The sequence below is a fragment of the Ciconia boyciana genome, chromosome 2 (assembly GCF_034638445.1).
Source record: "Ciconia boyciana chromosome 2, ASM3463844v1, whole genome shotgun sequence".
NCBI lineage: Eukaryota > Metazoa > Chordata > Aves > Ciconiiformes > Ciconiidae > Ciconia > Ciconia boyciana.
The window spans coordinates 94,344,388-94,356,500 of NC_132935.1; the positions used below are offsets into that span (position 1 = coordinate 94,344,388).

Here is a 12,113-nt window from a genome sequence, read left to right on the forward strand (position 1 = left end):
CTTCTTCGCTGATATTTTGAGTTAGCTAAAATAAGGAAAACAGTTTTGTTTAAATATCAGAAACGTGTCAGAATGAGCACAAGGAGTTTGAAATAAAAGAGGATACCTAATTTATTTGGCCAACGCAGTCCACCTGTGTTGCACTACATGTATTTTCAGATGACCTCAAATCTAGCAATAGGTCTACTGGAAGTCTGCAAGAGTCCTGCAAAAAGAACAAACTAGTTTGGGATATAGTGCATGTGAAAACACTTCTCAGAACTTATCACTTACTCTTTTTTTTTTTGATCTTTTACTAGAAAGTTTTAACCTGTTACAAGCATGTATCTGTTAGTTTCAGTGAGCTGAACCTGGTTTTTAACAACATAGCTCAAATGTTGTCCCTGCATTTGAACAAGATGGGGATTTTAGATAGGGAGAAATAACTTCTACAAAACTAACTACCACAGTCGGAGAAAAGAGGTGTGCTTTTGAGGACACGTGAAGAAAGAGCTATGTGCCAGAAAAATTTTCAACTTTTTACACTACACTAACCACTCCAACAAAGGATATCTTCCTACAAACCTTGTTTTGTTTATATTCTTAGCACACTAAGTCTCTAACATAATATAGGTGCATGTAAACTTTGCACTTATGAAAAGCGCTGGTTCATGAGGTTCACAAGTGCCAGAAAAGAACATCTCAGCCTGGAGTGCAGAGCTCAGGGCACCCCTGGGACAGCAGGAGGGTTCATGCAGGGACAAACACTGTGCTGCAACCCCTCTGCAGCAGTGCTATGACCAACCATCTGCATGCAGCTTGGCACTCCTTCACATACACTTCTCACCCGTACCCACTTGTGGCAGAGTAATAGATATGAGGTTCTCATCAACGTCCTACCAGCTCTCAACCTGACCTGGTAGCGATGAGAGAAGGCCTGAGGAGAGTCTGGGTGTTTTCTGTCAGAAGAGGAAAAAAGCCCCTTTGATCCAGAGAGTAGCTACTGCCTGACAAGGTATTATTGAATTTTCAGTCATACAGATTTATATTTTAATCCCAACGTTTCAGACAATACAACAATAGCAATCTTAGCCTTTTTTCTCCAGCCCTCTGCAAACCCCAAAGTGATTGCCTTGCACAGGTCTACAGGCTTTGCTGCCAGTTCTGTTAGTCGTCATCTTGTGCTGCGTAACCTTCTCGATGAGAAGCTGCTGAACTGCTATCACAGGTGTGTTCCACTGCAACTAATTAATTAAAGCCATATCATGTTAAACACTCTATACAAACTGCTTTCAACTGTACACATCTTGATTATATTGAATGGAGAAGTGGTTAGTAAGTCACAAAAGGATTTGGATTCGGGTTTTTTTTTTCCCAGGTTTTAGATGTTGCATTCTAGACCTATTCCACCTACTTAGGGCTAAAATGTACTGATATGACATTTCATTTGTAATAGGCAATACAGAGTGTGTTTTAAAGTTTGCTCGGTTGCAAATCAAAGAGGACAACTAATTCTCCAAGAAAATTTTCTGAATGAAAATATTTTGTTTAGTTACTACAAGAAGATTATATAACGTGCATAGTTGTTTGTCCCTAAGTATCTAGGAAAGGTTATAGATGGAGGAAACCTTTCAAGAATGGCCATGGTTTACAGTTTTTAATAATAAATTCTAACTTGTTTGAAAAGCTTAAAAGTCATTGTTTAGATATGAGGTCTACTACATTACCCTCATGGACGTATTCACATTCAGCTGGAACAAGGGAGAGGCACTTTAACACAGCAGAGTTGTTACTGGATATTTAAAACTGAACTGTAAATTCAATGTTAGAAACATAAAAGCCAGCATCATGATGCAGCCTGAAAATACTGAATCATTTATGATAAAAATATGGAGTATATCACTAATGTTTCCCAATGCCGTTATATGCAGAGTATTGTGCTTTTGACAGACTTTGGATTTCTAATTGCTGGTCTCAAATCTGCTTTTAGTCAAACAGGTGTTGCATTAGCAGTAACTATAATGAATTTAATCAATGAATGTTGCAGGCCTTACATCCAGCGTAAGCTTAGAACACCTCATTTTCTGAAACTAGGTGCAGATATCTTGCCATTGGTATTTCTGTGCGATCTATTTGATTATTTACCTGTGATTCTATACAAACACCGAGGCAGATAATTAAGCTTGTGTATAATTGTGCCAAGTGTGACCTGAATCCTATTGTACATTGCACCCTCGTGTTAGCAAGGTGTACACCGCCCAACAGTGATACGTTGAAGGGAACATAAAGAACATCCAGGAACATTTGATGTAATCTTCACAATCCAATTATAATAAATATAATAAATAAAATAACTAAATAATAAGTGACTACATTTCAGAAGAAATTATCTGAAGTTGCTAATTTGTTGTATGGAGTAAATAGAAATTGTTTGAAGAGATTCATTAGATTGTTTTCTTGTTCTTAACACTGGACACCCATAAAATGTGTAAAAAATTACTAAAGATGCTGCCAATCAGAAACAAATGTTTTGTGAACAAAAAAGTTATAAAGTGAATTTCGTAAGTGATCTGAGACAGTGATTTAACTTTTCAAAAAGTTAATTAAAACCACCCAGGAGTTCCATTACCTAGAAGCAATGTTGATTTATTCTCATTACTCAGAGAGTCAGAACAGGATAAAATATTTCAACAGATCTGACTCATTACAAAACCGGTAATGGTTCATCTCTCATTGCTGTAAGTGGTATGCTGGCATCTACTGATCAAGGAAACCCTGTTTCTGCTACTTCATCCATCAACAGATTATCAATGGCTGCATTTTTCCTTGAGGAAAGCAAACACATCACACACAAAATACACTTGATGACATAGCTCATGCACTACTAAATCTACTAAACATTATCACTGACAAAGAGCTTTCAAAAGACTGAACAACTGTTTATCCCCAGCTATGCCAACAATGGCCACCACTACAGTACCATAAAAACGCCACAGAAAGCTTTCCAGGCTCATGGGGGGGTGTGTGTGTGGGGAAGCATACAAGCCACAAAATCCTTGGCAAGATAAAGCCATGTTTCACCCTCCAGTCCTGAAGGCGCGTCCCCTGTGCTGCCCCAAGCCCAGGGGCTGCCCTGGGCCAGGGCCACAGTTCTTGGCCTCCTCCTTGCCCCGCCCAACTGCCAGCATTTTACAGCCAGCACCAAGCCTCATACCTTGGGTTGCCCCGCTGTGGCCCCACTGGGCAACCCCCTGCCTCAGCAGGGCTCCTTGCCAGCAGCCCAATGGCTGCCCCGTCCACAGTGCGGGCACCTGGGTGGGATGGTGGAGGCTGTTGCTTCATGGGGCTGGGGCACCATGGTGGCCCTGAGCCTACCCAGCCTGCCGGCAGCACTCACCTCCCACCTGGGTCTTTGCTTCAGCTTCTTCTTTCACTGCCCCTCCTGCCACCGTCCCCTGGGCCTCAGCCACCCCTCAGTCCCACACTGCACCAGCCTGCAGCATTGCCTGTGCGTGTCACCCCACAGAGATGTCCTTCCTCCCACTGCCATGCCTTGGGGCACGTCCCCTCGCTGGGTGCTGGTAGGGAAGGCGGAAGAGCCCTACTGTCCCTTGGCTGTTTCACATCTGCTGGAAGCATGCCCTCCCCACACCTTTCCCATGTTATTTCACAGTAACAGGAAATTATTTTGGTTTCCATCTCTTTCCTGTCAGCTGGGTCCAAGGCTGGTCTCGGGTCTCCCTGGCAGATCTACCCTCTCCTCCTCCCCTGTACCTCTCTAACGCTTCACTCTCCCTGTCTTTCTGTTGGCCCTGCTTCTGCCATCCTGTGTATGACAGACTTGGTTTTGCTGGTAATCCTGTGTGGCAGCATTGACGTCCACAGAAGGTTAAGGCGGACCCTAAATACATTTAATACTTCTTAGCATCAAATGTAACTGCTGTAACATAGCTGAGTGATGCATCCCATGCTTCTCATTTTCTTTTTCTCTGATCCCATTTATCTTTTTCTTTCTCAGTAGTTAAATCCCAAGGGCCAGGTACCACACTGGAGGCACTGCCTGGATTTTAAGACCTGCTTACCACGCGAGGCAGCGGTGTCACTGCTGAGCAGCCATCCTGCACGTCCATGCTGCCCAGGCACAGGTGACTTTCCGACAGTGGCACTGCAAGTCTTGGCCAAGGGGCACTGGCAGCACCCAAACCTGTCCATTTCTGGCAGCTCACTGCTCTGCTCCAGCAGGTCCCACCCCGTGCTGCGCCTCAGTGCTCTGACACTTGCATCCAGACGAGAAACAGGCATCCACCTCAACCTCTGCCGCACCTACGCCAGCCTCTCTCCGCATTGCCCGTAGGCACCCGCTGTACCCCTGCTTTTAGGTACATACCTGCCTAAGCATGTGGGGCCCGGACCAGAGTGCTGCCTTCTGGGTTTCTCACCATCAACACTCTTGAGATCAGAGTCTAGAGCACTGAACTTGTCATTGAGAGGCTTTTCTTGATGAGTAACTGCTGCTTCTCCATGATTTCCTTTTGTTGGCATGAGCTAAATGCCTATCTACTTCCAGCAGCCTGACCTTGTCCTCTGCAGTGCCTGGTACACTCTCTACCCAAAGACATCCACAAACAGTGGAGAAGTTTTCTGTTGAAAAGTAATTGTTTTGGTAATTTAACTTCAAAATGGCTATAGTAAAAGGTCATACTATCTTTAATGGGATTTTTCACAGAAACAGGGCACTATAAAGCAATCCATGGAAAAATATATTTAAGATTAGAACCATAAAGCTCACAACAAACAGCTTTGAGAATCTTCAAGTTAGTCAAGTGAATACTTTTTGTAAGACTATTGTATTAATACACGTCCAGGAACTACATTCCCTCTCACTGAAGATGTTTAACAGGAGTAAGAATCAGCACAACAATAATTAAATACTTCTATTTATTTTTTCATTAATACAGTATTTCCTTCCCCACAGATGAATAAAAAGAATCACTCATAAGACATTTATTGAAGAGCTATCAAAATATGGTGCTACTGAATCTGTTGCTTCTTTTGGAAGACAATCCGCTTTAGTATTATTCAGAAACATCACTGCTGCCTACAGAATAATGAACCTTTTTTCCCCAACCTAAATATCCATAATGGATCCAAGGCACATAACATTGTATTAATTTTATGAACCAGTTTTAACCCAGTACTCAGAACAGAAGTATACCACATCAAAAAGTATAAGAAGTATTATTTGAAGAGAAAGTTTATTAACGATAAGGGCAGATTAAGCTATTGCCAGAAGGTGAATTATTCTACTGGCGAAGATTAGAGTTTTGATTTCTTCTGAAAGAAGCTGACAATAGCATTTATGCATTCATCAGATAACCACCTCTCCTTGAGGACTTCACACTCTTTACTGTTGACTGCATGGAGCTTCTCCTTTTCCATACTTCGTAACAGTTGCTTTGACACTGCCAAGGACTGGAGGAGAAAGAGGAACATTAGGAAGTTATGTTTTCTATACCTTAATATTTCAGAAAACAGCACAATAAACACACTGGAATTCAAACAGATTTGTATTAACATTGTACTTTTAGTTTTTAGTCAACTTTTTTGCTGGAAGTAATTATTGCATTTAATTACTAAGACTGCTAATAAGTCGGAAGAGGTTCATGGGAAGCAAAACAGCAGTCCACTAAGTGCTCATAATCAGAGTAGATGGGCAAAGAAACAAAGAAACAAAAGAAACAAACAAGAAACAAAACCTGTTCAACTGTCTGCAGTGCCAAATGCAACCTACATTATCAGCAGTTGGCACGAGTGTCTCCTCTTGTCCAATGTAATATAATACCATTGTGACTCAAGTAGTTTTGCAAAACCTAAACTAGTGAGCAGGATGACTGAATTCAGCAAAAAGTAAAGCCACCCAGTGTCATCTTGAGCACTCACAGTGCACACAGTACAATTAATATTGCAGAACCAGTGGTAAGGCTCTTAAACCTAAACTACTGCCAAGATAAAAATCTAAGAGAAGGCATGCAAAGCACGCACACAGGGACTGCAAGTGGATTAATTAGTTAGTTTTTAACGCTTTTCAGCCATTGAATCTCTATGTACAGTGCACTGTCTTAGATTCAGACAGGGTAGAAGAGAGGTATCTGTTTCACAGCAGCAGAGGGACAGGGAGAGATCTGTGCTTGAAGGAAAATACATTGAGCCTTGTTATTTCCACTAAGGATGAAGTGAAACCAAGTAACAGGATAGGTTTAGGAGGAGGACTGGGAATGCTACAGGCTTACAAGGTGGAGAAAAATTTAAAATACTGACATTTTTGGGGAGGCTTGCATAAGCTTCTAATCTTGCCCAGACTTCCTTCTGAAAAGTCCCATCGGGGAAGACTTCAGTCACAAGTCCTTGGGCACAAGCTTCTGCTGCAGTCAGCTTTTTATTGAAAAGCAAAATCTCATTTGCCTATAAAAAGAAAAGTAGAAAGTGTGATTCAATGAGACATGAGACTTGAGTAATCTGACAGGAAAGGTACAAGCTTCCAAGTCACATTTATTTTACTCTCTTGCTCGTTAATGTGTGCCCTCTGAAAAGAATACAGAATCAGAGTAGATGAGGTTGGAAGGGACCTCCAGATACTGCCTAGTTCAAATTCCCTGATCAAGCAGGGTCAGCTGGGGCAGGCTTCCCAGGACTGTGTCCTGTTGGGTTTTGAGTATCTCCAAGGATGAAGACACTTCTCCAAGGATGAAGACTTCGCAGCATCTCTGCACGACCTGTTCCCATGTTTCACCACCCTCACTATAAAATTATTTTTTTACATTCAGATGGAATTTCCTGTGTTTCAATTTGTACTCCTTTCCTCTTGTCCTGTCACTGGGCACCACTGACAAGAATCTGTCTCCATCTTCTTTACACCCTCCCATCAGGTATTTACAAACATTGGTAAGATTCCCTCAAGCCTCCTCTGCTCCAGGAAAAACAGTCCCAGCTTTCTCAGCATCTTCTCACGTGTAATATGCTCCAGTGCCTTAATCACCTTTGCGGCTCTTTGCTGGGCCTGCTCCAGTGTGTCCATGTCTCTCTTGTAGCTGGAGCCCACACCCAAACACAGCACTCCACCTGTGGTCTCACCACTGTTGAGCAGAGGGGAAGAATCACCTCCTCAACCTGCTGGCAATGCTCCATCTAATGCAACCCAGGATACCGCTGGCCTTCTTTGCTGCAAGGGTGCATTGCTGGCTCATGGGCAACTTGTTGTCCACTAGGACACACAGGTCCTTCTCTGCAAAGCTGCTTTCCAGCCAGTAAGCCCCCAGCATGCACTGATGAGTGGGATTATTTCTTCCCAGGTGCAGGACTTTGCCTTTTCCTTTGCTGAAGTCTACGAGATTCTCCAATTCTCCAGCCTGTCCAGGTTGCTTTTAATGGCAATGCATCTGGTGTTATCAACCATTCCTCTCAGTTTTGTATCATCTGCTAAGGGCGGACTCAGTCCCATCATCCAGGCCATAATGAAGAGGTTAAATAAGTATTAGATCCGGTATCAACCCCTGGGCTACACCACTAGTGACTGGCCTCCAGCTCCTATTGTTCACCAAGAGTCTACATGTCTTTTTGAGCAGAGCTCCAAGGTTGTCACCTGAAATTACCACATCATAAATGTGTTTTTCCACTTCCTGCAGCGACTCCAAGATTTCTAGAACATGTACTGGTAGGTTATATCTCATGGAATAGACTACCCTTGATACTTGGATATTTATGAAGCACTTGCTCTACTCCTTACAGATTTAAACGCTGCTCAACAAAAATACATTATATTAACGCAGGCAATAGTATAAGATAAGTATTTGCAACTACCCAGTTTTTTTCTGTGGGATATCAAAAGAAGCAGAAAGGGAGTTATGTCATTCTAAGAAAAGAAAATTTAGGTTCTGCTGTGTCTCCTTTTTTTCTTTTTGTTTTCTCTTTTTTAATTACTATTATTTAGTTTCCTTATTTCTAGAGTAGACAGAGAAAATAAGAGTATGGACAGAAGACTAATACATATCGGAACAAAACAGATAACCTAAAAGGTCTGGAAGTAAATACATAAATGGATTGCTTCACATTCACGTTTGGAGGAATGGTTGAATACAAGTCTCCCACAGGGTTGGCAGAAACCACTGCAACACTTGCTCCCTTGCCTGATAAAGGCAGCCTACCAAGATATTTCTTAAGAGTGCTCCTATTTTCTTTTTTTAATCCTTCTTTACATCATTCCCTCCCATTGCTGGAAAAAAGATACAACCTTTTGCCATATAGAAATTGTCTCAAGAAGGTAGAGGAAGCCATGAGAAAGAAAACCATCACCAGTATCACAGTATGGCTTTACAAGTGGTCACTACTCTGTTATGGTGCCTGTGCTGACACTGTCATTACATTTCTTGATCTTTGTTTCAAAAGATGCAAACAGGAGCTTTCTTTGAGGACTCTTGCTGTGACTCCACTTGCTCTTACAGTTGGAGGATACCAACACACAAAGGTCAGATGATCCCACATACAGTGCAGACATTCTTACCTTAGCTAAGCCCATGATTTTTGGGAACAAGTAAGAGGAACATCCTTCTGGGCTCTGTCCAAGTTGACTAAATGGGCTGTGAAATGTAGCCTGGAAAAAAAAACCCAAACAAAAAACACTCCAAGACAAATCTCACAACAGGGCACAGGTCTTAAGTCCTAGGATTTAGTTTTCATTTTAAAGCTTCTACTGTGACAGAGTTCACCAGAAATACATTTGAACCGTTACCGCAATAGTCTTTAAATACCATCCAGTAACACTGCTTCATACTCTCAATGCACCTAAGAGCTGACTTTGTCTGTATAATTCAAATCCCTTATCATAACCACCCCATTGATGAAGTTACCTTATTTGAAAACAGTGCTTAGATAAATTAATTTGCATGTACAAAATCTTTACAGAAAAGATGTTCATACACATCTACACTAAAAAGTTATTAAATACATAGCCCAAGGGGTTAAGAGCATTTTGCTTTCTGAAGGCACACTAAGTTTATTCTACTCCTGAAAAATTCAAGTCATTGAATCTTATTTCCTCAAATTTTATGCAAATTTAAAAAGAACCTGTGGCAGAAATGCATCACGGGATCATACAAAACAATACCCTAATTGCAAGTTAGAACTGAACTGCAGAACTTTATGTTTTGTCAACTTATATAAACTTTAAGCAAGGAAGACAAAATGCTTGCCTTTATTTCAATTTAAAAATATGAACTGATACACAAAGAGTGCACAAGTTGCCAATGCAGCTTTCACTGTAACAGAAGGTAATAATCTCTTACTGTAATGCAGATGGCCATACAGTAAGACAGATCAATAGACTTCCTAGGAAGAAAGTGGCAATTATATCATTTTAAGAAAAGATTGGACAACATCTGCCAGGATACAGGCTAGTGTAATTGGTCCTGCTTTAGCAAGGAGAGGTGAACTATACCAGGGGTACAAACTGGTGCCCCAGGAACTGGAGCAAAATCCAGTGCAGAAGGCAATGTTAGCTGACTACCCAAAATGCTGACCTGTTGCCAGAATGGGCTGCACAGTGTCCCGTAACTGTGGTTGGTAGTGATCTGCTCTGGGAATACCCAGCTGAGAATAAAACCAGATCCTGGACATAGCAAAGCTGGCCACTTCTGGAGTACCTAGGCAATGCCTAAGGCACTCCAACCAAACTACTGGAGAATGTGAAATTAAGTAGTAATTTGGATGAGAATGACCTTACTGCATAGCAGTTTGCAATCCTGGAAAGGGAAGAATAGAGAACAACCACCTTTGAGAAGGCTTCAATAAACTTGAAATTAATAGGAAAGTTCTCATGAAGACTAATCTAAGAGAAAAGCTAAGTTAGACCCTATAGAAATCCTCAAAGAACTGTTACGAAGGGCACAAAGCAAAAGCTGTCCCAGTGCAGGTAGGAAAGTACTAACAGATTGTCTCAGCTAAATCATGAGCTCATCACTGACTTTAAACACAAGTACACAGAAAGTGAAAGCTACGTCAGACAACTAAGTATGAAATGAATATAAGCATGCAGAGATTAAAAAAAAATAGAAATACAAGGCAAAAATAAGATGCATTTACCAATGATTATGTATATGAGTAGTAAAAGGAAGTTCAAGTACGAATCTCAAAGTATGAAGTATGAATCCTTCAAGAAAGAAGGATATTATTAACAGGACAAAACATTTTATGCTTACTTGGATTAAACTTCAACAAAATCTATACTAACTTATGGCTGCAGGAGATATTATACTGAGGGGGAAGTGATTAGCATTCAAAATAGTCCTAATAAAGTGGAGAAGTACGAGTAAAAAGATGCTATTTAACACAGACAAGTTAAAGTTTGGCACGAATAACTTGGTATACAGTATACGATACATGATAGGGACAACTGTTTAACTGGCAACTCTACAGTAAGGGATCCAGGTGTTATAGCAGATCACAAGTATGTAAATTAAGTAACATTGTGGGATGTCAAAATAAATACAGTCTGCAGAATGTGGAGAAGTTCTTCTGCTCTACTTTGCATCAGTAAGACGTGAGCTGGAGTGATGTGTCCAGTTTGTACCACTATGCTTAAAGAGACACAGAACAACTGGAAGGAGTCCAGAGGAACGTGACTGCAGGCCTAAGAAAGCACATGAGGAAAAACTGAATGAATTGCAGCTGTTTAGCTCAAAAAAAGAAAAGATTGAGAGAGTGGATGTAAACCTGAGATATATCTAACAGTCTAAGTACACTGATGGCTGAGCACACTTACGGCTATTGTAAGGGAGAATGAAAACAGCCTGTTCTTTAAATTCAGGGACAAGAAACAACAGGTTCACCTTGCAGCAAAAAAGGATCAGATGGGAGGGGAGGAAGAGGGAGAACCCAACCATTTTTTAGTAAAAGAAGAGATCTAGGGGCTGGAATAGACTGAATAAATCATACACATTATACAAGCGTATGTCAGGAGTGACACGGTCCTAGCTGATCCTGTTATAGGGCAAGCAGAAGGAGTTGGTCCTTTGCAGCTTCATTTTCCTAAGTCTCATAGTGACAAACCCAATCCAGCAGGGACTTTGAGGAAAAATCTGACACAGTGCTGAAGCACGAGTCAAAGTACCACCCATCATAGACACTTCTGCAAGCAAAAGCTTGCCTAAAATTAAGACCTTGGATTAAGTTCTGTATCTGTTTAATAGCCTTATACAAATGAACAGCACAGAATATAAAAAATAAGCCATATAATGGGATTCTGTGCTGTGCCTTAATACAGCTTTTGGTTATGTTTTTTGCAAGTTACCTTAAAAGGAATCTTAAGTTGAATAAACCAAAGCTTTTCCAAAATTACCTTGGAACACAGATTAAATAAAATGCCAGTTACTGCACTTCCATTCTATAATAATCTTTTGCTTGCTTCCCCTCCCACACCTGAAAGGGGCCTTACAACCATCATTTCACATCAACTACTCTTTACTTTACCCACTGATACAGTACAGAATTTCTAAACTGGAGTCAGTAACTTGATAACCATAACTACAGCAGGGAAATTCCATGCATGTTAACCACTGGCTGATGTACCCCTGTGCTGGTAATTAATATAGGTTTTCCTTGATGTGATATAAAAAGCCTTTACATTTGTGTGTTCTTTTCTCTCAGATTACCCCAAACCAAATATTTGCTACAGAAAGAGGCTTAAAGGCTGCCTTGGGATCAGCTATGTAATGCACTTACCCTGTCAGAAGCATAGACAACGTCACACAATGCAAGGACTGTTACACAGATTCCAATAGCTGGGCCATTTACCACTGCAATCAGTGGTTTAGGAAAATCAATAAAATGACCGACGAACTCTCTGGAGAGAAGGAAAAATAGAATGTAAGAGACACATCCTAGTCTTTTTCATCAAATATAAACAACTTTCAAAACACGTGACTAGATACTGCATAACAAAAACCATGAGCTAGATTGTATGTAGCATATGTTTTTGTCCCTTTCCCAAATAAATTCTGGCAAAGAAAATAAGAACTATTTGAAATACCTGCATTTCCTTACCAACTAAGAATCAAACACGTACATGACAGCAATCAAGTTAT

The 12,113-nt window shown here is 40.9% G+C and overlaps 1 protein-coding gene across 15 annotated transcripts in view; it reads right to left on the minus strand.

The window, feature by feature from the left end:
- Window positions 1-4,767: 4,767 nt before the first annotated feature.
- ECI2 (enoyl-CoA delta isomerase 2) overlaps window positions 4,768-12,113 on the minus strand; it is a 34,116-nt gene continuing 26,770 nt past the window's right edge. For 7 of the 15 annotated variants that reach the window (XM_072853215.1, XM_072853218.1, XM_072853213.1 and 4 more), the window contains 4 exons: window positions 11,752-11,872; window positions 8,537-8,626; window positions 6,298-6,441; window positions 4,768-5,451 (listed from right to left, as the gene is read on the minus strand). In XM_072853215.1, the coding sequence (XP_072709316.1) occupies window positions 5,296-5,451; window positions 6,298-6,441; window positions 8,537-8,626; window positions 11,752-11,872 (511 nt within the window). In that variant the 3' untranslated portion in view covers window positions 4,768-5,295. The remainder of the gene's footprint in view (window positions 5,452-6,297; window positions 6,442-8,536; window positions 8,627-11,751; window positions 11,873-12,113) is intronic. The other 8 variants (XM_072853225.1, XM_072853226.1, XM_072853224.1 and 5 more) reach the window with 4 other exon arrangements.